This window comes from Wyeomyia smithii, chromosome 3, assembly GCF_029784165.1.
Source record: "Wyeomyia smithii strain HCP4-BCI-WySm-NY-G18 chromosome 3, ASM2978416v1, whole genome shotgun sequence".
In the NCBI taxonomy this organism is placed as follows: Eukaryota; Metazoa; Arthropoda; class Insecta; order Diptera; family Culicidae; genus Wyeomyia; species Wyeomyia smithii.
This window is the reverse complement of record NC_073696.1, coordinates 181,266,863-181,290,857: the sequence shown is the minus strand read 5'-3', so window position 1 is coordinate 181,290,857 and position 23,995 is coordinate 181,266,863. Positions and strand designations below refer to the sequence as shown.

Genomic DNA, 23,995 nt, shown 5'->3' with positions numbered 1-23,995 from the left:
GCCAAAACAGTGTTACTACAAACTGCGCTAGTAGAGGTCTTCGACATAAACAGTCAACCGCACCTGTGTCGTGTTCTGTTGGACAGTGGTTCTCAGGTGAATTTCGTAACCGAAGAAATGGCCAACCGCCTAGGCCTCCTTAAGACACCAGCCAACGTTCCTATCGTGGGTATCAATGCTTTACGTACCCACGCCCGTGATAAGGTGAAAGTACAGTTCCGTTCCCGCGTGTCTGCTTACCACGCCGAGCTAGAATGTCTAGTTACCCCGAGAGTAACGGGCATAATCCCAACCTCCAAAATTGACATCTCGCAATGGATGATCCCTGACGAATAATGCTTGCCGATCCTGAGTTCCATACACCCGACAAAGTTGATTTGCTTATTGGTGGAGAACTATTTCTCGACATCCTCAAACCGAGTTCGATTCATCTTGCCGATAGATTACCACAGCTACGAGACACTCACTTCGGATGGGTCGTAGCTGGTGTCATCATTGATCCGCACGTAGTCAACGTGTCCCTCCAGTATTCGCACACAACCGTCGAAGACATCGAGCGAAAAATGCAACAGTTCTGGCAAACAGAAGAAGTGCCTAACGTTCCAAAACTGTCAACAGCCGAAATACCATGTGAGGCACATTTTCTTTCCACTTACCAACGTAATGAAACAGGAAGGTTTATTGTCAAGCTACCATTCAAGGAGAATCTTTCCCAGCTGGGTAATTGTCGTTCTCTGGCCTTGAAGCGATTTCTCATGCTGGAGAAACGATTGATTCGAAACCCTGAGCTGCAAACCCAGTACGTAAACTTCATCCGGGAATATGAGTCTTTAGGTCATTGTCGTTAGGTAGCCGAGTCGGAGGACGTACCAAACCAACAAGTGTATTACCTCCCGCACCATGCAGTACTGCGGCCGTCCAGCTCGAGCACGAAATGCCGTGTCGTGTTCGACGCAAGCGCAAAATCTTCACCATTGGAAGTTTCCCTTAATGATGTACCTCAGATCGGCCCAGTAGTACAAAACGACTTATACCATATTGTGCTACGATTCCGTACGTTTAGAGTGGCCTTCACCGCAGACATTTCAAAAATGTACCGCCAGATACTCGCAGCTCCATCGGACCGTCAATTTTTGAGAATTTTCTGGAGAGAAAAGCCGTCGTTACCTTTGCGCGTGTTGGAATTATGCACTGTCACGTACGGCACTGCCTCGGCACCGTACCAAGCAACAAGATGTTTACTGCAACTTGCCGAAGAGGACGGTAGAGAATTTCCTATTGCTACGCGCATAGTAAAGGAAGAGACGTACATGGATGATGTACTCTCGGGTGCAGACTCAGTGGAACAGGCCCTTGAGGCGCAGAACCAGCTGAAGCAGCTTATTCGCCAGGGAGGCTTCCCTATACATAAGTGGTGTTCCAACTCGCAAGAGTTCCTCGAGCACATACCGGTCGATGAGCAGGAGAAAATGGATGCTTCCGAAAACCGTGGTGTGAATTCAGCTATTAAAGTGCTCGGATTGCGTTGGAATCCTACCACAGATACACTTTCCATCGCAAATCATACGAATCCATCGGTCCCAAAATTGTTGACGAAACGAATACTGTATTCAGAAATCGCTAAGTTCTTTGATCCCCTAGGCCTGGTGTCACCGGTAATAGTGAAGGCGAAACTTCTAGCGCAGCAACAGTGGCAAGCTAAGATTGGATGGGATGATCCTGTGGACGACAATATAAAGGAACAGTGGCAAGAGTTACAAAGTTCATTGATTCATTTAAATGATATCGAGATTCCAAGATGCGTGCTCTCCGACAGTGCGGTAACCTATGACGTACATGGTTTTTCAGATGCTTCTACAGTAGCATATGGAGCATGCATTTACCTCCGAAGTCTATTTGCCGATGGGTCGGCCTCGCTTTGTCTTCTAACCAGTAAATCAAAACTGGCCCCCTTGGAAGAACTCTCCATTCCGCGGAAGGAACTGTGTGCCGCTTTATTGCTATCCAGACTAGTGCAGAAGGTGTTGCCAGCTTTAACGATGAAAATCCAGGAAACAGTACTGTGGTCTGACAGTACGATTGTTTTAGCATGGATTAAAAAACCACTGAATCAACTACAACAGTACGTGCGCAATAGAATCGCTCTGATTCAAGAGCAGACTAGTGAGCATCGATGGAAGCATGTCAGATCGCAGCAAAACCCAGCCGATATCATCTCCCGAGGCCAACTTCCTGAGTATCTTCAGAACAATCCGCTCTGGTGGAGCGGTCCCGAATTCCTGAATAGGGAAAAGTATAAAGTAGACGTGCCCGAAACTATACCTGATGAAGAGCTACCAGAACTTAAATCCATGGTGACAGTGTCAAACGATGATGGTTTGCTGGCCCATTTCCACAAGCAAAGTAGTTTCCGTAAAATTCAACGAGTCGTGGGATACATTTTGCGCTTCGCTCAGAATTGTAAGAAGAAGCGTGCCGAACGTGAGCTTGGGACACATTTAACCGTCAGTGAGCTACGCCAATCCACGGAAACCATTGCATATGTCGTACAGCAGTTCCATTTTGCCGATGAAATCAAGCGCGTTGTTACCAATCAACCGTGCCGAAAACTTGGTAATTTACGCCCGGTTTACGTCAATAAGCTTCTCCGCGTGGGTGGTCGGTTGGATCGCTCGCAACTACCTTTCGAGAATCGTCATCCTATAATATTGCCGGATAAGGATCCGGTGGTGCGGCTGCTAGTGCAACAGATGCACATCGAGTTACTCCACGTAGGACAAACTGGACTTTTGAATGCCATGAGCGATATTGGCTTCTAAACGCAAGATCTACCATTCGTTTCATCACCCGTCGTTGCGTCAGATGTTTCCGTACCAGCCCTACTACTACCAGTCAGCTAATGGGAAACCTACCAGAGTCTAGAGTAGTACCTTCCCCTCCGTTCGCCGTAACAGGTGTCGACTATGCCGGGCCCTTTTGGACGAAACAAGGATCACGTCGACCTGCAATAGTGAAATCGTACGTAGCAGTGTACGTTTGTATGACGACTAAGGCTGTTCACCTGGAGGCCGTGTCCGATTTGAGCACCGATGCTTTCCTGGCTTCTCTTCGACGACTGATTGCTCGACGGGGCATGATTCGTGAGTTGCACTCGGATAATGCTACTAACTTCCGAGGCGCCAACCATGAATTAAGAGCATTGTACCAACAATTCCATAATTAACAATTCGTTGAGCCGATTCAGTCTTTCTGTAGCAGCCGTGAAATCGAGTGGCACTTCATCCCACCAGATGCCCCTGAATTTGGCGGCTTGTGGGAAGCGGCGGTGAAATCCTGCAAAACTCATCTTAAACGTATTGTCGGTAACGTGAAGTTAACTTTTGAGGAACTGGCTACAGTCTTAGCACAGATTGAGGCTGTCATGAACTCCAGACCGCTGTTTACCATCTCCAATGATCCAGCAGATCCACTTGTGATCACGCCAGCTCACTACCTCATCGGTCGACCACTTACAGCTCCCGCTGAACCATCGTTAGAAGATGTCAAGGTTTCTCGTTTGAGCCGCTGGCAGCATCTCCAACTTCTCCGTGAACAATTTTGGCGTGCTTGGAGCCGAGACTATTTAAACACCCTACAACCCAGGAAAAAGTACCTACGAGAGATGCCCAACGTTCGTGTCGGCATGATTGTGCTACTGCATGATCGAAATCAACCTCCTCTCAATTGGAAACTAGGTCGCATCGAAGAAGTCTACCCTGGCGATGATGGGCTTGTACGAGCAGTAGATGTCTTATCCAACGGTCACCATTTTCGACGTCCAATCAACAAGGTTTCAATTCTACCGATTGAGGACAACCAATTAGTTGGAAACTTCAACGATCGCCGAGTTCCGCAACCGGGGGAGGATGTTCCGTCTCCCCACCAAAACTAACCACGACCAATCAGCATCAAGCAGCATCTTTGCGAGCCACCGCAGCTGCTATAAAAGAACCCTCTGAAAGGGAAAGCATTCATTCAGTTTTTTGTCGCGCAACCATTCACATCGTAGCAGCAGTAGCAGAAGATCAAAGAAGAGAATAAATAGTTGGTAGCATAGCAGCAAAGTTGTTTTTCCTGCATTCTTCTTCCTTTGGAGCTGAGCAAAAGGCAATTCCCCCAGTTCTTTTCAGGACTAATTAGAGTTAATTTTGAGCCAATTGCAAACTCCGTTCCCCTCTGGTGTTTACAGTCCACCACAAGACGTTCCAGTGCGAACAACCGTTTTTCTTAAAAAAATAAGGAAAGTTTGGATTTTTAAAGGTGCGTAACAATTTTTTTTACATTAAGTTATAAGCCCCTTTTACAACAGGTTTTTGATTAGAATAGAAGTTCAGCAGGGCAACTGAAAACATCGAACCCATAAAATGTCATTAGCTGAGTTGTATCAGGTTTGTGAACAATCATTTTTATTCGTATTTCGTTTCTGTTGTAGACGGGAACGTTTTCCCCGTTGTTTCGCTCGACTTCTGGTCAAGCTTGTATGGCAACACCTTCCATTAATTCTAGCCCTTAAGAACCATTCATTAAATCATACGAAAACCATCACACCTGTTTCACACGACTTTCGGAATGCTGACCACCGACGCATTTCTGAAGTATTCGCCGCTATCCATTGGTTTGCTATTCTCGGACGTGATGCCGACAGCTCACTGCAAACAATACCTGAGCGAGGATCAACATGGAAAAGTCTCGGGTAGATCAACTAATACAAATTTACTGTGTCTCAAGTCCTATATTGCAGAAAGTTTAGCGAATCGCGCTCAAATGGACGTCATCTACAACGATTTGTCTGTAGCGTTTGACAAAATCAATCATGTCATTACGATTGATTCGGTGTTAGCGCCGCGGTAGTGTGTTGCGTTAGTGCTGTTCCTACCTTTTCGGTCGTTAACTAATTGTGACAATCGATGATTCTCGAGCAAAATGTTTTTCCTGCCTCGTCTGGAATTCCACAAGGTAGACACATTTTTTTCAGGTAGAGGGAAATTTTGCTGTCAAACACCTGAAAGACCAACCTCAGGTTGTGTGTGGTTTGACCCACTAAAACCCTCCACTCTCCAGCCCAAAATAATAACCGGGACGACCGCTAGGTATTGCTTCAGGGAGCGGCTTTTATGCTTGCCCCCTGGCTCTATCAAGTCTCCTAGCTAATTAGCTAACTAACCTGGAGACCAGCAGTTAGCTAACACTAGCTTGTCGGTGATCGATCAACTTGTCACCTGCTTTGCAACTCTAGAACTATTTGACAGGAGGATCATGTCACTCCGCGCACGCGCAAAACGAGGAAGACATGCGTAGCAGTCTCGTAGCGTACTCTGTGTAGATACTACCTGAAGTAGCCATGACTTTACAGGATCTTCTCCATAGCGCCTCCCGATTCATCCGGATACCACCGGAATAAGTCGGTGTGTCCACCTACCATTCGCCGAATTGGACATTTCCTGCTGCCATCTGATAATCGAGAATGATCTTCTTGTACCTTGTATGCACCTTGTGTCACGTTGGTCGAAGCATCCTACGAAAGGCACTCGCAACCCTCAGACACACTGGCAAGAAGTTTACGCTTGCAACTATTCACCGCTGAGCTATTCGACATCATTCGAGATAGTGCTGCAATAGCCGTTGAAGCCCTCTTGCAAGCATAGTTGACGTGACTCTTAAATGTGAGCTTATCGTCAACCATAACACTCAAGAGTTTCAAAGATCGCTGGTGCTTTTTACGGGAGTCACTTCACGGTGAAATATATTTCACTCTCACGCTCACTCCACTTTTTGAGACCTATTCCCGATTTCACCTCAAGTGAGGTGATAAAAATTACCTCCGTGAAGTGAGATTGACAGTGAAGTGAAATTGAGAATAGGACAAGTGGAATGATAATGTTTCCCAACTCAAAAATGCCCCATAAAGTTGATTTTTTTAGATAACACCAAATCTTGACGTTTTCTAAGACATTTGGCATCAAAAAATTTTTTTTCTTCGGTATCGATAATTTCATGAACTTCTGTGCATTTTTTCATCGGTCACAAAGTTGAAAGTTCGGCTGCTTTGAGAAACGGATCGAATTCTGATTTGTCAAGTTCCTGAAAAATAAATCCAATATTATCATTAGATCACAAATCAATCAATTTCCAAGACTTATTTCATCTTCGTGGAATCATTTCACCGTTCAAAATGGTCGTGAAATAGTTGAACGTGAAACGTCGCTTATTCCGTTTTCAATTCTCTAATATAACACTCATAATAACCCAGATTTCACGGCAGATGTCACTTTGCGGCGCTTTTCTCACTTAGGTGAGTCCCGCAATAGGGCTTTATTCACTTCACTCTGTTTTCACCGTGAAGTGACTCCCGTAACAAGCACCGCTGCGAGGTAATGGTGCAGTCTTCGACTCTGATCACCGCCTGTTGCTCTGATTTGCGGTGACCTCCGCCTTATGGTGCGCTAACTCCACTGGAGTGCATCCCGTCGTCATAGATACGTAGCCACTTGGGACCGTTGATCTTTTGGTTGTACTTCAATAATGTGAACTATGTACTTAAAGGCCCTCGTTTGTCCTTGGTCCCTTGGTGTGGTCCCCGTGGCTCTGTGGTTAGCGATGTCGGTCGGCTAGCTCTTCCACACAGTTGTGGTACACACTTAACTGCATAATGTTTTCTCGGTAAAGTAAAATACCGAACTACTTGAAAACATTTTCGTTTACCGTTGTTCCGTAACAAAATTACTGAGAAATCGGAAACCGGATGAGTTTACCGGAATACCGTAAATTTGTTTGCCAAAAAAATCTGTAAAACAGCAAATTTCCGAGTTCAGTAAACTAAAATACCGAATCTCGGAAGTCTGGCATCATTTAACAGAGATCTCGTTGAACCAAAAAAGCCCTTACCGAGATTCCGAAAAATAGAACTGTCAAAATAACGAAAGCTTCACTTTCAGTTTTGTTCGTGTTTCGGTTTAGATGTGAAAGGAACAGGTTTCGCGGTTAATTATCTTTCCGAAGAAATCTGTAATATTCATATTAACCTACAATGTTGAGTAAGTATACAATATTATTTCTCAGATCTTGTTTGTGTACAAATATAATACTAAAAGAAAACAATAAATTCTTTCCTCACTCATTTTTGTAGGTTAACGGCTCGCTTCGCAGGATGGAAGTTGCAGTGATGGAATTTGTTTTATCTCCAGGAAGCAACACAACTCTCCTGTTTCTACCAATGCTGTAATAAGTTGAATCATTTGACAAAATAATTAATAAAATAATACGGATATTTAATTCGACAGTTGAAATTTCCGAGTCCCGGTAAAATATTACCGAGAATCTCGTTAAAGTTTGACAAGTTGTCAATTGTTGATTTTACAGAATCTCGGTATTTTGATGTATTACCGAGATTTTTACCGAGATCTCAGCTGTTGAAATCTCGGTAATTCATTTTACCGTACTCGGTGATATTATCTAAGTGTGTATCGGGCTCGATTCCCGATCGAGTCGAGGATATTTTCGTGCTGGAAATTTTCTCGACTCAGCACTGGGGCACGGTGTATCGTTGTACTTATCCTACACATGCAAAATGTGCCAAAAACAATGTTGATAACGAATTCTCTCAACTAATCTAGTTTATCGAGACTGCTATTAGCCCCAAGGCTAAGCGTGCGATATTGTTTTTTTGTCCTTCGCTTCCGATTTGAAGTCACACATGAAGATTCGTTAGATGATGGATACAATCTGCTTCCAGCGAGAGTTTGACACTTTCATGAGTTGGTGGACCTTGTTTTGCATGCTTGTCAATCCTGAGAAATGCTCCGTAATTTCCTTCACCTGTTTTCATCTACCTGCTGTCTTTGAAGCTCAAGCTCTAAAGTACCGAAATCCAACGTGTTTACCATGTTAAGGACCTCGGCGTTAACTTGAATAACTATCGTTTAAACGACATGATACCGAATCTCGGAAGCTTGACATCATTTAACCGAGATCTCGTTGAACCAAAAAAGCTCTTACCGGGATTCCGAAAAATAGAACTGTCAAAATAACGAAAGCTTCACTATCAATTTTGTTCGTGTTTCGGTTTAGATGTAAAAGGAACAGGTTTCGCGGTTGATCATCATTCCGGAGAAATCTGTAATATTCAGAATAACCTAAAATGTGGAGTAAGTATACAATGTTATTTTTTAGATCTTGTTTGTGTTTATTGCAAATATAATACTAGAAGAAAACAATTAATTCTTTCCTTAATCGATTTTGTAGGTTAACGACTAACTTCGCAGGATGTAAGTTGCAGTGATGCATGTTGTTTTATTTCCAGGAAGCAACACAACTCTCCTGTTTCTACCAATGCTGAAATAAGTTGAATCATTTGACAAAATAATTAATAAAATTATACGGATAATTAATCGTTGTCATCATTTCCTGGATTTATCTGAGAAATCGCAAAATGCGTACTTCAGTAAATTTTACCGAAATTTTCGTAATAATTCGACAGTTTCCCGAATTTCCGAGTCCCAGTGAAATATTACCGAGAATTTCGTTAAAGTTTGACAAGTTGTGAATTGTTGATTTTACAGAATCTCGGTATTCTGATGTATTACCGAGATTTTTACCGAGATCTCAGCTGTTGAAATCTCGGTAATTCATTTTACCGTACTCGGTGATATTATCTAAGGGTGTACCACTGGTGGTATTGTCTGAAGTTCACTCGTTCGTTCCACTCTCGAAAGCTGTTCCGTTGTCGGGCACCCATACTCTGTGGGGATGAAATCCATTACTTTTCTAGTTTTGTATGCAAACAGACCATAACAACTTTAGTAGGACTTTTTATATTCCAACATATACAGAAAAACTATTCTTCATTTCTGAAAGAGGTAACTTTGAAGGCGTTTTTCAATATGATTTCAGTTTGCTTACAACTTTTGACAGCCACTGGTATGTTCTGAACCTTATGAACGGTCGCAATTTGGATACAATCCGGAACAGAAAAACGTGAAAACAAATGTTGTCCGATTGTTTGCTCTAGAACCGAAAGCACAGAGAACATACATTAATGTTCATATAAAGAAATTTGAAAATCGTGTGTAAAAATTTGAATCCAAATACATTAATACACTAACGACATCTGTCTTGTGGTGCCCCAGTTGCACTGCATAAATATCGCTGTATCGATATTTTATCGATATCTGTGCTTCGTTTTTAGGTGACACGAGCGCTACATAGCGGGAGCATTACCACTTACTGTTAAATGACGGTTGCAAGTTTTTACTGTTCACACAACAATATACCATTTTACGAACTGACAGGTGTCACGGATCCTGCTGATATTGATGCTGCTTTTACGTGCGTTATGTCAGCGGTTCCGAGCTTTCTGTTAAAATTTCATTCATGAATTGACTTCAGAAACGTCTCGTACAATGGTCTATGAAATATCATTTTTGTTTTTTTGCAGTAGAGTACTTCTCTCAGGAAGTTCGGCTACATAGGGATGTGAAATGAAAATCTAAAACCGAAAAAAGTGAAAAATATGTCCAATTTCAAATGCTAATAAATCGGTGTGTATTCGATGGACTTCCTTAGTTCTTGCAGCAATAGATTGGAAAATCTTCTAAGATTCTTCCCAAATGCAGATAATTGTAATTTTATTTTTCAAACTATTGTACTATTGAAAATAGTCAAGTCTTGTCAAAACGAAAAATTCGGCCTCTGATTGGTCGTTATATGATTGCTTCCCAAGCACGGTGGACAGAATCATAGACCTTGCCATTTGAAATGTGCAACTTGGCCTGTTTCCCTCGAAACCGCTCATTATAATTCTAGACTGCAACAGGAGCAGTCCTCTCTTAGCAGCAGCAGTGGATACAGCAGCAGTAGCAGTGCACCGGATAACGGCCACAGCTGTGGTATGGCAACGGATAGCGGAGCGCGACTCAGCATCGATAGCAGGACCAGGTGATGCAGGGCAGCGGATACCAATGACAACGGAAGCGTCCACCACTGTGGTAACGGGGATAGCGCAGCGGTTGACGTTGGTCTCAGCGTCTATATAAGCAGGGCCAGCTGATGCAGTGTGGCATATTAGTGAAATGCTGTCTTTGAGCGATAGCAGGCACACTAGCAAATGCATCCCTTGAAAAGAACGTTCTGGAAAACTTTTCAGTGTTTATTTCCCCCAAGGAATACTTTATTCGCACTGCCAGTGACAACGCAAAGATGTGATCGGCATCTTATCAAACATTGAATTAAACAGCAAATTGTCCTTTTAAGGATAAAATAAAACCTAATTGAAGAGTTAATATTTTCTCTTAAATCAATTTACACTTTCAAGAAATTTGGAACAGATATATATTTGGCTTCATCTCCGTGTCTCAGAACGTACTGAATTATCTTTTCCTTCAGTCATGAGCACAACATCCGAAAAGCTTTCAATATCAGCATAAAAATGAATTTTTCGCATTATCAAAATTCAAAAATTATCAAGTCCAAATCATGATAAGCAATTATATTATTGAGAATGGTCAATCCTTTTTGAAGCGTGAAATTTGACTGATCTGATTAGTCGTTAATATGATTGCTTCCCAAGCACGGTCGACAGAATCATAGACCTTGCCATTTTAAATTTGCTATTTGTCTGTCTAAGAGTAAGGATGGGAATTATCGACTGAAATGGCTATCGATAGTTATCGATGATTTCCTACTACTATCGATAACTATCGATAGGTTTTTCATTCCTATATGAGAGCCTGTTTCAGTCGAAGCCGCTCATATTAGTTCTAGACAGCGACAACAGCAGTCTTCCCCTAGCAGCAGCAGTAGCAGTGCAGTGGATACCAGGCGGATAGCGGCCACAGCTGTGGCATAGCAATGGATGGTACACTAGTTGCAGCGGATCTCAGCATCGATAGCAGCTAGGCCAGCTGATGCAGGGACAGCATGACATTGGCATGGCTACGGATAGCGTAGCAGTTGCAGCGGGTTTAGCATCGATAGCAGCTGATGCAGTGAGGCACTTTAGTGAAATGCAGTCTCTGTGCGATAGCGGGCACTAGTAAATGCATTCAATGTTGACTCATTTTGACAACACATGAGCCGTCTAGTTTTGAGTGTTAAATCAGCTTTTCACTGTTTATTTTATCACAAGGAATACTTTACTCTCACTGTCAGTGATAACTCCAAGATGTGATCGGTATCTTATCCGATATTGAATTGAACAACAAGTTAAAAAATGACTGACAAGCAAGCAGCCGAGTTTTCTTTCTTGTAAAAGTATTCTACTTCATCCTTGCGGTCGTGGCTTTGCCCACAACCCTCCTGTGATTTTATTTTAACGGTATTAAAGATTTCGTGTACGGTTTTGTTTTGGCTTTGAAACTTTAAAAACAACAACAAAACCGTTGACAAACCGTGAAAGGTCACCCGTGGATTCCCTTATTCAGGGTTGGAAACTTTTCGCGAGTTTCTTTAAATATTTTGACAAGGAATATAGGGTAAGGAACGGTTTAAGCAGTGGCACCTATTTTAATCAGTCGGAGAAAACAAGCCTCAAACTCCAGAATTTTGATCAATATCAACAATTTCAATGATGGAAACGATAACCTTAATTGTCTACCGTAAATCACAAAGAAATCTGTGAACAAACAAACAAATCGGAACAAAACGACCTCTATTACAGCCATTCAGGAGCCACTTCGGGTGCTGAAAAAAAACGCCTGCAAAACAGAAGGAAATAAGTTCATTACAAATAGGGGGTGACATCCATGGGGAAAATTTTCATAAGTGTCACTTTAAAGAGTGACATCCGTGAGATTAACTATCCATTAGTTAGGGTGGAGGTCGCGGTGAAACTCTCGAAAACTATAAAAAAATTGTTTCTAAGAGTGAAATCTCAACCAATTTTTCAAAAATGGATAGATTTATTGCAATTGAAAACGAACGTGCTAAATCTCACAATTTTTGATAGTAAAATGATTTCACTGCAACCGGGTGGGAGTGACACCCAGGGGGAAAGGGGTGACACCCAAATTTTTCGCCCCGGGTGTCACCCGGTCACGCTACGCCACTGCTAGGTTCGGGGTGATTGTAATAGTGTCCCTCGATTGGTAACTTTAATTGATTATTGTTAAAGTTTGCTAACTTAGTTTTACAATCTGAAAACAAGTTCTGACAGAGAAAAAGATAGAGGGATTGATATACTTCTCTTTGAATTTCACTCAACACATTTCGAGTATTTCGTGTTACTATTCACTCGCTTCTAGTTGCTTTTTGCTTCCCAGCTTCGGGTCGTTACTTTGGTCTCCTGTAGAAAATTCAATTGGGCGGACCTTCAACCCACCTATACCGTTGGTCACTGAGCGAAATTCACGGATTACACACTAATACTGAGCGGAAACAAGTCAAAAGGACTCACAATTAATTTAACAAAGAACAGCTTGAAAATTACGAGACCATACAAAATTTTTATTAAAATTATTTTCGCGGGAAGGAAGAGTTAGTAGGAATAATTTTACTTGTGCTCTTTTTCTTTTTTCACGGCAAAACGTCCGTCGGGCACTCCGCTCGCTGGGGGTGTAGATGCTGATCGGGTGGCTGCCTTAGAGATGCGGTGGATTCTTTGGTCGGATCCGGTCTTCTGGCCAGCTGGGCGTTGTAGTATCGGACGCAGCGGCGTCGGTGGTCACCAGTGGGGCTTTACAAGCGTAGCACCGGCTTGTTGATCGCTGGATAATCGGCTGGCGGGTAACCCGGAGGGTGTCACTGTTGCACTATCTGGATGGCTTCAACTGGCTTTAACTCGCCTTTTAACACGGGCGCGGTTTTCAACGACGCGCCAAAACTTCGCGTATAAAATGGCCTTCCAATTTGGCCACAAAAGGTCTCACTTAGGGCGTTATTCCGCCAAAATTTCGAAACTGGATATTCAGTGCGCGACTACACTCCTCCGGGTTATAATCAAAAATTCTCCCGCATATTTGCTATCTGACCTTTTTATTTTAAACCTGTCTGCTTTCCATCGTAGATCCTCCCTGCCGCGTAGCGCACCACCTCGTTGTTTGTACCCGACGACTCGAAGCTTTTATAAACTTATCGTTTAGTTTGGTGCCAGGGTTTTATTTATCATTATTTGATTTTTTTTAGAACAATTTTTTTGATTTTACCTAATCTACGACTTGTTTTCTCTTAAATTTAAATTTTATATTCATGCAAAATACAACAAAATAGTTTAAATAAATAATTCATATAAACAAACAATAGAAATAATTTATATACAAAAACTAAGCAAAACGGCACCAAACGAGGCTATTAAACAAAAATTAAACAAAACTCAAACATAACATTGGAGTATGTAAGTGCATAATTTTTGCTTAGACATTTACTGACAATTGTTCATACGTGTAAACAAACAACAGGCATCGTCAAACACAAATTGTGGACCTGGCACTGCGGTTTGCTGACACTAAAAAAAAAAATATAAATACAAGTAAAGATCAAGCTGGCTCAGCGACCAAAAGGTTTTTATTGTGACCGTCAAAGAGTTTGGTCACATTCGTCTCAATACACAGGCGGTTTCTAAAGCTGCTTAGAATATGTTCCCTACCCTAGTTTTCCTTTGCAGCTCAAGAAAATATTGGTTCACTTTGTACTCTTTGTTCCCAATCAGTGGTGCCCAAAACTGAACTGTTGAAAAAATGTTACAAGACATCAAATCTTAGAGAAAAAATCCATGGTTTTAAATTTGAATGTAAATTATATTTGATTTCCTTGTACAAAATGTATGCAAACCTTCAACCTCCAACGTCTATTAGTGACACAAAGCAATCATTAACCCATTGCCGGCGGGTGATGCCATCACCTGAGTCCTACCCTTTGAACTTTGATTCAAATTTAACAATTATACTTGGAAATTTGCTCGATGAAAATTTTCAATACGGTAAGAGAACAGATTGGTCTTTGATATGCAATAGTTTTTGTCAATTGTGCATATAGTTGATGAGTTAGAAAAGTTTGAAGGTCACTTTTTAAGGTGAAAGCTGATTTCTCTCCGCTGGGATAGAGTTAATATTGATAACATTTTTTGTTATCAAATGAGAAGAGGTGTTCGTTTCTTAAATTAATCAATATAAACTGCGTGACTTTTGATCGACCGAAAACTTTATTCAAAACAGTCATAGCTTTTCGAACTGACAGAACAAAAAATTAAGTAGTTTTCTGTAATTTTTGATGATATGGAGGATACAGATAGTGAATATACTATAATTCCCGTGTTCAACAACTATACATTGAAAGTTTTACAAAAGGGATCTAAAGAGTAGCGAAAATCAGTGTATTAAAAAGTAGTACGTTTTCTGATAAATACATATTTCTAATATCACATACTTGACTAATAGGTATACGGTGATCTTGCTCGATAATACGCATTCTTTTCTTGTTACTTTTAGATTACCCTTAAAATGTTGCAACTGAACGTGTCTTCTGCACAATATATGGAAGTACATTTAAAAAAAAAAGATTGAGGTTTTATTCTTGTAGGCTTTCATGTCGCTGCATGTTACGGCTGGCTTGCGTGTTTAGTTTTGCTTTTCCTCTTGGGTTCCTTCGGGAGCTTTGATTTCTGGGTATTCCAGTTTTACTCCTGGCTCGCAGCTAAACTTAGGACAGCAATACGGGAATGGAGCGGTTTTGTTAGTCTTCTCGGTATCCAGCTTACATTTATCGTTGGCCAATGGCAGTGGTCCACAGTCTTCGACCAGTTCCAACAGCCTGCAATTCGATAATGTTGAAAAAAGAAGGAGTTTGCATTGTCTCATTATATGATTGACTTACTGTGACGGATTGTTATCGGAGACGACGCAAGTGGAACGACCGCAGAATGGAGCAAGATCCCACGACTTTCCTGGTTCAATGGTTGCACAACGGGTCGAAGCGAAGCACATGCCGGGGAAATCTGCAGCAATGAAAGAAATGTAAGTCAGTTGAGTTTCATAATACGCTCAGTAGTCTAGTAGATATATGTGAGTAGGTCGGAATCATATCTAAGATGCTCGCTCGAGATTTTTTAAATTACGATGTCCGGTGCGATTATCATTCAAGTGGTTGCGTTAAGTGATCCAATTTGGTGTGGCTCGTACTCGATGCTCGTACCATGTTTGTGACACCCTACAGTCTCGATGACGTTCGGGCCCGACCATACGAAAGTATGACTCAAGCATTATGTAACATTGGCACAAAAGGCGCGTGCATTAAGCAAGAGGAGCCAAAGTGAGAAACTGGTTTGCAGATTGCAGTTTATAATATATTCAGTGCTCTACAGATCAGCGAACAATCGGAAAGGACGGCGGCTTTTGTTGTTGCCATTTGCATCTCCTGATCAGACGCCCGTTTCATCGTTACGCAAAGCTCGTAACAGAAAAGTGACTCTGAGACATGCCCACTCGAGTTTGGCGGTCTGAATTTCGATATACCTGAATTCAACCAATTATAGATCATTTGTTACCCACACATTGAATGTTTTCAAAATGAACATCCTCTTAGTGGTGAAAGAGAAAAAAATGAGAGAATTTTCAAATCTTGATTCTTTAACCTTTTAAATTAAAAAAAATCGATAAAACGACAAAATAGACATTTCTTACATCAATTCATATCAACGGCATAAACACGAAATAATCATCAATTATTGTTCATCATAAAATCATATCTACAGTAAACAATCGTTAACGATATACAATAATTAAATGACTTGTTTGCTAACCCTAAACTGAACAGGTAATTGCGCGAAGCAAACGTTCCAACCCTGTGCAAATACGAAATAAGTTCTTCGTGGCCGGAAGTCTGTAGCATTATGTCGGTGCATCAGTCTCCGATTATGACTGATGTGACCTTCACCACCACAATCCTTCATTATTGTCTAACCGCAATCGTATGGTTTGCTCAAGGCACATTATTGTGAAATGTTTGACTCATGTCGTGTGTTTGCCACTTTACACATAACAAAAAAAAACGGAGAAGAATGAGTTGTTAGTTGGTCGAAAGGGTTAATTTAATTTACCTCGTTGTGCTGAAGCTGTTCGTAAATTGTATTCGTATGATTAGAGTGCTTTTAGTAAGTTTGACTATGTCTGAGAATAGTTAACATTATTAATATGCATAGCAGTCATTGTTTGTGTAAAGCTAGTAGAGTGACTGGATAAGCGGGTTGATTTTATAATTTGTTTGAACGTAAGAAATCGAATCGTGACTGCACAGTTGTATTCTGTGAACAACTTTTTAATCTGATATGACACAATACATCATCTCAGGTGAATGTTGCTCCGGTTACCATTGACATTAAAGGCAGTAGTTTGTCTACCGGAACAACTTCGTTCCTTTTCGGTTTAAATGTTTAATTTCGACTGCCATGCGATCAACTTGGCTGGTAGAAGCGATTTAATTGTTTCCAACTTCAATGTTAATAGATTCAACCGATTATTAAATGCAGTGACCTTGAATTATGATTCATCACCGCTCTGTGAGAGTGGAAATCGACATTGTTTTCTACCGTTTGCCTAATAGACCATGGTAGTTTATTTTTGTTCGTGGTGACTCTCTCTCTTATCTCGAAAAAATCGTTATCGTTATGCTTAATCCAACAGCAGTTTAAAACTTACTCTAAACTGTCTTCCTATAATAATTTTCGAGTTGTACCTTATAAATCTTTTTCAACTTTATATTTGTAGAACAGCTAGAGGGTAATGATGTTTCCATACGTGATGTGTTTATGAATAATTTTATTACCAAACAATGGGGTTCGTCTCCAACATTGTTGATGTCACCGGATAGCAAATGGTTTATACGTTATTGTCGTATATATTTTTTAATATGATTAATATTCAAAAAATATTAATAGAACGATGGAAAACGGAAACTTGTTTGGTCATGGTTGGCAACGTGATGTGCATAGTAAAAATATTATTTCGAATGCACATTCAGAAATGGCTATAACTATGGCCCCTATTACAGAAGACGAGACGAGCAACTCGCCTCGCCCGCAGTCAGCGACGAGCAAAATATTGTATTAGGGAACACGAGTGAAATTTGGCTGGTGACAGCTGAGTCGAGCAGTTTCGCAGACGAGTTACTTGTTCAAGATCCAGCCGACTCGCCACCTGCAATACCAAAATCGCTCGCCTCGTCTCCTGTAATAGGGGCCTAGATGTTTTCAAAGTTTTGAATATAACAGTGCTGAAATGAATTTCAGAATTCTCGACCCCGTGTGAAATCGTTATGAAGAATTTAAACAAGAAGGGTAGAGATTATGTAATACGTGTTTAGAAATCAGCTTACAATTAGCAAAAAGTTTATACTTAAGCCAACCCCTGATCTCCTTTACATACACGCTGACCCTTCTGAAACCAACATAATCACTAAGTGTTACTTCTGAATTGGTTTCTTTTCTGAAAAAAATTGACCAAAACGTGCTAGACGATTATTATATAAAAAAGCGTTCGAACGTTCAAATTGTTTCGAACGAAAACGAGAATGCAAATCTACGATACTTTCGTATGGATATGATGCAGCCATAAACAAGAAGGGGGGCGAGTATCTAAGGATATGTTTTCCCCGTCGTGCTGTGCCAAATAAACTCTATTGATTGAAAAAAGGATCTATGTCTATAAATGATACATAAAATGACAAACGCATAAAAGTATAATTCGAAGCACATTTTCGCTGTTATTCGACAGTCAGAGGAAATTGATGTCGGACCCCCAGGCCTTCGGACCTCTCATGAGGGAAGCCACGAGTATGGGGCTGATCAGTAACTCTGCCAAAACGAAATACTAGTGGCTGGAAACTTTTACAGTAGTCGACGAATTTGTTTACCTGGGTACACTAGTGACATGTGGCAACAAGGTTAGCCGTGAGATAAAAGGCTGATAGCAGCTGCAAACGGGGCCATTTTTTCCGGTTTGAGCTTTTTGAGCAAACCTGTGTTGTTCTAGACTGTTTTTTCAAAAAATCCCCAAAACATTAACTCATTCAGAGACAAAATCGCTTCGAGGATTAAAATTGTAACTTCATGCCATGCTCGAACGTATTTGGGACTCAGAAATCACTGTTATTGCTTATTGGAAGACTAAAAATGCCTAGATGCATGAAAAATATAACAACTCCGTTGTATTACAAAGGCTAATCCTTGGATGAATCGGAGGCCATCCACATGGAACAACAACAATTACAAAGTTTTTCAAGCGAGTATGTGTGGTTTAAAACGATCATCTTATCGATGAAGATGAAACTCTTTTAGCCATGCTGACAACCCATGACAAGCCATGACGGCAATTTTCTAAATGGTCGGATTTACGAGGTGAATAAGGTTCACTATACTCAAATCTATATGCACATTAGCGCCACGTTGCGCTCAAATTTCGAACAAACTGTGCACCAAATAAAAGCCTTCACAACTTCCTGAACAACTTTTCTGAAGACCGCAACTCTCTAGGTTGTCGGTATCCGAGATAGAGTTATATAAATTTGCCCATAACAGGTGACAAAATAAAGTTTCGGGGTACTGCAATATTTAAACTGGGTGTTGCAACACTCAGTGAAGCGATTCCAAATTTATGGCAGGTACCTAGTGTATATAATATTATCGAAAAATACGTGAAATAGCTACGAAAAATTTACTAAATCTTTAGTTTTTTAAATATATTCTTGAGTTGGTATATGTTACATTAAACTTCGATTGGTTCTTATTAAACAGTTGAGATATGCATGTTGAACTTAAAATATCGTTTTAATCGATTTAACAGAATAAACCTGTTTCAAATATGTATCACCCGAAAATATTTTTTGAACGTGATATAATCAAAACGCTTTTTTGGTAACGACTCATTTTTGAGATGCTATGTAAAAATGCTATGTAGAAAAGGTATTGGTGATTACAAATATTTTTAGAGTCATAACGGTTTGTTCGATCGGTGTGACGTCTTCGGTAAAATTGTAGATAATAATTTTGTCTTTCAGAAAAAAATCACTATGAAAAAAAATTATTCTTAGGAATTCAAAAATCTGCGTAAAAAAGCGTTAATTCGAAAATCCAAAAAACCGCATTAAAAAACTGACTGTAAATCTAATTTGAAGATTTGCTCAGTTGTAGATAATCATTTTGTCCTTCAAAAAAAAAAAAAAAAAAAAAAAATAGCAAGGTAAAAAAATGAAAAATTAAATTATTTTTTTGACAAATTTGATTTTTTTTTATTTCTTGTTTTTCCTGTATTTTTGGTTATCTTATGATGTGTATGTGTTTTTGTAGAGAGAAATCAGATTCATGAGAAAATAGTTTTTTGATAAACTTAATTTATAATCACATTTGTTTTTTTTTTTCAAAAAAATCATTCGTCTCACGGTGTATATTTTTTCTGGAAGGACAAACTAGTGTCTTGAACTTTTCTGAAGATGTTATACCAACCAACCAAACCGAACGTTCTAGCTTTAATTTTTTTTTCTTTTTTTCTGGAAAATTCTATTTTTCTTGTTTTTTATTTCATGCCATCAATGCTTAGCTAATATTTTAGTTTTTATAAAAAACAGGTTTTGAAAAAAATAGTTTTCTTAGATAATTAATTAGTTTTTGATTTTTCTTGAAACTATTTTTCTCAAAAAAAAATTTTTAATGTATATTTTTTCTGAAAGACATTATTATTATTTTCAACTTTGCCGAAGACGTCACACCAATCGAACCAACTGTTTTTGTTCCAAAAATATTTGTACTTATCAATACCTTTTCTGCATAGCATTTTTACATAGCTTATCAAAAACGAATCGTGATTCAAAAACGAATAGCAAAAATTGACATCTTTCGTTCATAGAACCATCTATGCAAAGTTTCAACCAAATTATAGCATGTTTCTTTTCTTGTAGAATAGCCCTGATAAAATTTTTTTTTGGCCAGCACGGTTTATTTGATCAGTATGATGTCTTCAGCAAAGTTGTAAATACTTATTTTGTCTTTCCAGGAAAATATGCACCACAAAAAAAAAAAAAAATTGAAATAATTATCTTATAAAGCTCATTGATTCGATTTTTTTTTCATGAATACGACAGAAGGTTAGTTTGACCTTGATGGTTTATTAAATTAAAGCCGCAACGGTTTCTTCGATTGACATGACGGCTTCGATGAAGTTGTAGACAGCAATTCTGTCCTTCTAGAAAGAATATACATCGTCAGACAAAAAAAAATGTTTTGTTCCGAAGTTCTCTTAATTAACAGTTGAAATTTACGAGTATTAGTATATTGAATAGTTTTTATTAAATAGTATATTAAAATACGTTTCGGAGAATCTCGGTATTTTGATGTTTTACCGAGATTTTTGCGGGATTTCATCTGTTGAATTCTCGGTTTTTTTTATTTAATCGTACTCGGTGACAATATCTAAGTTATGGCTCCCAAATTATTTGTAATCATCAATACCATTTTTACTTATTACCTTCTCAAAAATTAGTCGTGATTAAAAAAAATAATACTACAGGTCGAACATGTCCCAAACATGCCGAAAGTGACATAAATGGTCACAAATATGTCAGAGGGGATAGTAAAGGTAAAATTTCGGAATAAAAATTAAAAACGAACACCAAAAAAAATAAAATTCCGGATAATCGAACTCCGGATAATCGAGTCTCCGGATAATCGAGTCTCCGGATAATCGAGTCTCCGGATAATCGAGTCTCCGGATGATCGAGTCCGACCTGTATTAGCAGGAAATGACATCTTCAGCCCATAGGAATTTTTCTTGAAAATTTTATTCAAATCAAAAATGATTGAGATGGTCGATTTGGGGGTTTACCCGAACACAACTCTGTTTTGGGTTTGAAAACTTTTGAAAATGTCGGGTACAGGTTTCGTAAAAAGTATTCCGGTTCGGTTTTGAAAAACAGAAACCCGACTACAGTCGAATTCCTCTATTACGACAGTTTATATAGCAACAAATCTCTCTATAGCGACATTTTCAATGGTCCCTTCTGCATTATATTCATAAAAATTCTTCGTTTTATTGCGACAATTCTCTATAACGACGGTCCCTTGCGATGTCGCTATAAAGCGATTCAACTGTATCTGAAATAAGCATAATAATGCGATAATGATGAATAATATCAAGCAAGTGGCATTTTAATACTGTTCGAAGTTCAAAGTTTTAGGTCAGGCTCATATTAGTACAAAAAATTGACCACATGAACAAATTTCGAGTTCGGGCTTCACAGAAATAAAATTCTAGTTCGGGTTCGACTGAAAAAAAATCGTTGTCGAGTGGGGCGTACGGGATTAAAAATATTATTATGGAACTGCTTAATAGTTGCTGAGAAACCTGTGCAATTTGTAGGACACAGACACACGCGTTCAATATAAAAACGATTATAAACTTTTTCTGATGAGGTCAAAACGCTGCAAAGCTTCCTCTAACATTCACCTCCATCAGATTCCTTCTTCCTTTGACCATTCAGAAAAACAACTGATCCCAATTTTTCATCAGAGCTGCCACGGAGAGCTCAAAAAACGATCAATTCAATCATTTCTAATTTTTGCTAAGGTCATCGCAGATTTAGTTTACGCGAATGAATTCGAAGTTCGGTGGACGGTTTTATACCAGATTAGCTACGGTCAAGTTTAACAGACGGTCAATATGCATGCAAAACACTTCCCCCCTGTTGCTGCTGAAAACATAATAGACGAACACAGCATGCAGCCCTCCCCTTCCTCGTTTCCACAAGCAAAAAAAACAAACTGTCCTTTGAAATCAGCTCATGTGGGTGAATATTCAACACAGTTGCAGCTACAACAAAAAAAAAAAAAGCTTTATGCTGTAGTATGGCAGTCTACAGGGAAATAAGTTCATTAACGATGCTTGGTTGCTTCTAACCGGAACCAATGCAAAGTTTTTGAACAAAAAGTACCGCCATGTATGACACTAGCCTACAAGGTTCCGGTGCTATAGATTTTATCGCATAACCTTTTTAAGCAATTAACATGATCATCTAACGGCAGCTATTTGATACGGTATTTTTTGTGAAACCGATGTAGGTGCAGTAAGCTGGAATTAATGCAACAATGTTTTCAACTATATAGTGAATAAATTAGCAGTACAGTGGATACTAGTATCGTATGCTATTTCCATATTGTTTAGCACCAAACGAGAGAAAAGCCAAATAAATAAGCGCAGGTCATAAATCTAATTATCAATTTTCAATTGTTCGAGAAATAATTTATATGTGCAACCAATTTTTGAATTACGTGACCAATATACGAGTATCCGGTATAACGATACATTGAATCGTACCACATGCGTCAGTATTGTACAAGGATTTTAAACATATTTAAACACAAACTATTTTTTACACTTTTGTTCCACGTTGCTGCAGTGGCAGGTGCTCCTGTCAGGTATCTTTGAGGCTGAACACTTTGTTTCTCAATCTCAATTAATCGAAAGATCTAGAAAAATATGCAACCGGTTTATTTAGTCACACATTTACTATGGAAATTGCTACGCAAGATCTGAAACATGGTGCACACGGTTAACAGGTAGCCATATCTGCTAATAGCTTGTTGTCTCTCTTTGATATATTTATTAAATAATTTATAACGAACGTCAACCTACAAACGGCAGGCTTTTGAAGGCTGGGGCTCTTCTGAATGTGACACTAATATGCTGTAAAATGCCAAACCCCAGCATTCGAACGTTGCGGACTGACGTGCATGACTACCAGCATCGGAAAAAGAGTTTGGTAATTGCTACAGGTATGTCCATTCCGCATTGCATTTGCTTTAGCAAGGCAGCAAATCGTTGGTACAATGGAAGAATGCACGACAAAAATTGGTACATCGATGCATCCGTGGGGCTACACAATCATGGTTCGTATCAATACCCCGGATTGAATGGGGTGTGTAAGCAATCGTCGATTATGCCCGGCAATCGAAAGCTACAACGCTTCTTCAGCAGAAATGCTTGCCATTCCTAAGAGCAATTGTTTTTTGCCATTCATAAGTCACAGTATTTCAGCGTATTATAGGCTATTGAACACAACTATTTTCGAAATATATCTCACCTCTAAGCACATCGGCAGGAATCAATCGTTTGTAGATTTTGATGCCATCCTCATCGCTTTCCTTCGCTGGCTCGTCGGCACCGATGACATTGGCCACGCAGAAAGCAGCAACGATAACGATTCCGAAAGTGAATGGTTTCATTTTTATACTGAGCTGGAATATCGTAACAATCACAGTAATCTCCTATAAAACACTTTTTGCACTGATTAGTGCAATTTTCTTATATAGGCGTTAATCAAAGTGTTATTGCTGAACTACGCACCCAGACGGAACTTACGAGTCCACTTGGCGTAACGTAATTGACCACGCGCGCTAACGAGCCAAATGACACCACACTGTTAAAATTTATGATTTTATCCGTAGTACAAAACTTGTTTGAAGGTAGACCGGCAATGCCTTTCTGCTTCTTGGCAGCGCACCCGAATAAACGGTAAGAACGAGCTGCGAAATTCAGAGAGACGTGGACACAGTGAAAGTCAGTTCAAAAGTAAACTCGGCTATGAAATAATCAGTCGTATTTATAGTAGTGAAAGGAACGCCGAAGTCGAGCCAACGACGATTGTCCGCCCGAAAACACGGCTTTCCTGTATTCGCTCGCACGCAGGTCCTACACTTACTAAACCAAACCCGCTGATTCCGATTCAGATGGTTAGAGTATCTACAGAGATGTGGACTGATGGAGGGGACAAACTTCTATCGCTTCTTGTACGATATAGGGTCTTGGCGTGTTGCATCGTGTGGAACGATCAATATGCGCTTTACTGGCTGCTTCACTTAGTTTATAGGATATCTGAATTATCTTAGTAGTAACTGCCTTCACACTCGATTACTCTTATTTAACACACTGCAAATCTTTACTCGATACTAGTGTGACTGCTTCTTTCTTTTAGATAACTATAATTT

General features: G+C 39.8%; 3 protein-coding genes across 5 annotated transcripts; 2 read left to right on the top strand and 1 right to left on the bottom strand.

Annotated features, from left to right (window-relative positions):
* The first annotated feature begins 335 nt into the window (after window positions 1-335).
* On the top strand, window positions 336-2,819 carry LOC129728894 (uncharacterized). The gene is made up of 2 exons (XM_055687367.1): window positions 336-803; window positions 849-2,819. Exons 1-2 carry the CDS (start codon window positions 336-338, stop codon window positions 2,817-2,819), a joined length of 2,439 nt encoding a protein of 812 aa, XP_055543342.1.
* Window positions 2,820-2,899: 80 nt separating this feature from the next.
* Window positions 2,900-3,931, top strand: LOC129728893 (uncharacterized). Its single transcript, XM_055687366.1, has 2 exons — window positions 2,900-3,201; window positions 3,256-3,931. The coding sequence occupies exons 1-2, from the start codon at window positions 2,900-2,902 to the stop codon at window positions 3,929-3,931; spliced, it is 978 nt and encodes a 325-aa protein (XP_055543341.1).
* A 10,220-nt stretch (window positions 3,932-14,151) lies between these two features.
* Window positions 14,152-23,700, bottom strand: LOC129731515 (uncharacterized). Of its 3 annotated transcripts, none has more exons than XM_055691590.1 (4): window positions 23,355-23,700; window positions 23,092-23,294; window positions 14,842-14,962; window positions 14,152-14,778 (listed from the first exon to the last, which is right to left on the bottom strand). In XM_055691590.1, the coding sequence occupies exons 2-4, from the start codon at window positions 23,231-23,233 to the stop codon at window positions 14,586-14,588; spliced, it is 456 nt and encodes a 151-aa protein (XP_055547565.1). In that variant the 5' UTR covers window positions 23,234-23,294; window positions 23,355-23,700; the 3' UTR covers window positions 14,152-14,585. The 3 variants fall into 3 exon arrangements, with proteins under 3 accessions (XP_055547565.1, XP_055547564.1, XP_055547563.1); XM_055691589.1 differs by having other exon boundaries at window positions 23,092-23,245; window positions 23,370-23,700; XM_055691588.1 differs by having other exon boundaries at window positions 23,092-23,245; window positions 23,355-23,698.
* Window positions 23,701-23,995: the final 295 nt, after the last annotated feature.

Coding starts and splice junctions, on each gene's coding strand:
- LOC129728893 (XM_055687366.1), top strand. CDS start 2,900: ATGGGAAACCTACCAGAGTCTAGAGTAGTACCTTCCCCTCCGTTCGCC. Junction 3,202..3,255: donor AACCATGAATTAAGAGCATT/GTACCAACAATT, acceptor GTCTTTCTGTAG/CAGCCGTGAAATCGAGTGGC.
- LOC129731515 (XM_055691590.1), bottom strand. CDS start 23,233: ATGAAACCATTCACTTTCGGAATCGTTATCGTTGCTGCTTTCTGCGTG. Junction 14,963..23,091: donor TCCTGCCGATGTGCTTAGAG/GTGAGATATATT, acceptor TCATTGCTGCAG/ATTTCCCCGGCATGTGCTTC. Junction 14,779..14,841: donor TCCGATAACAATCCGTCACA/GTAAGTCAATCA, acceptor ATCGAATTGCAG/GCTGTTGGAACTGGTCGAAG.
- LOC129728894 (XM_055687367.1), top strand. CDS start 336: ATGCTTGCCGATCCTGAGTTCCATACACCCGACAAAGTTGATTTGCTT. Junction 804..848: donor CTGAGCTGCAAACCCAGTAC/GTAAACTTCATC, acceptor CATTGTCGTTAG/GTAGCCGAGTCGGAGGACGT.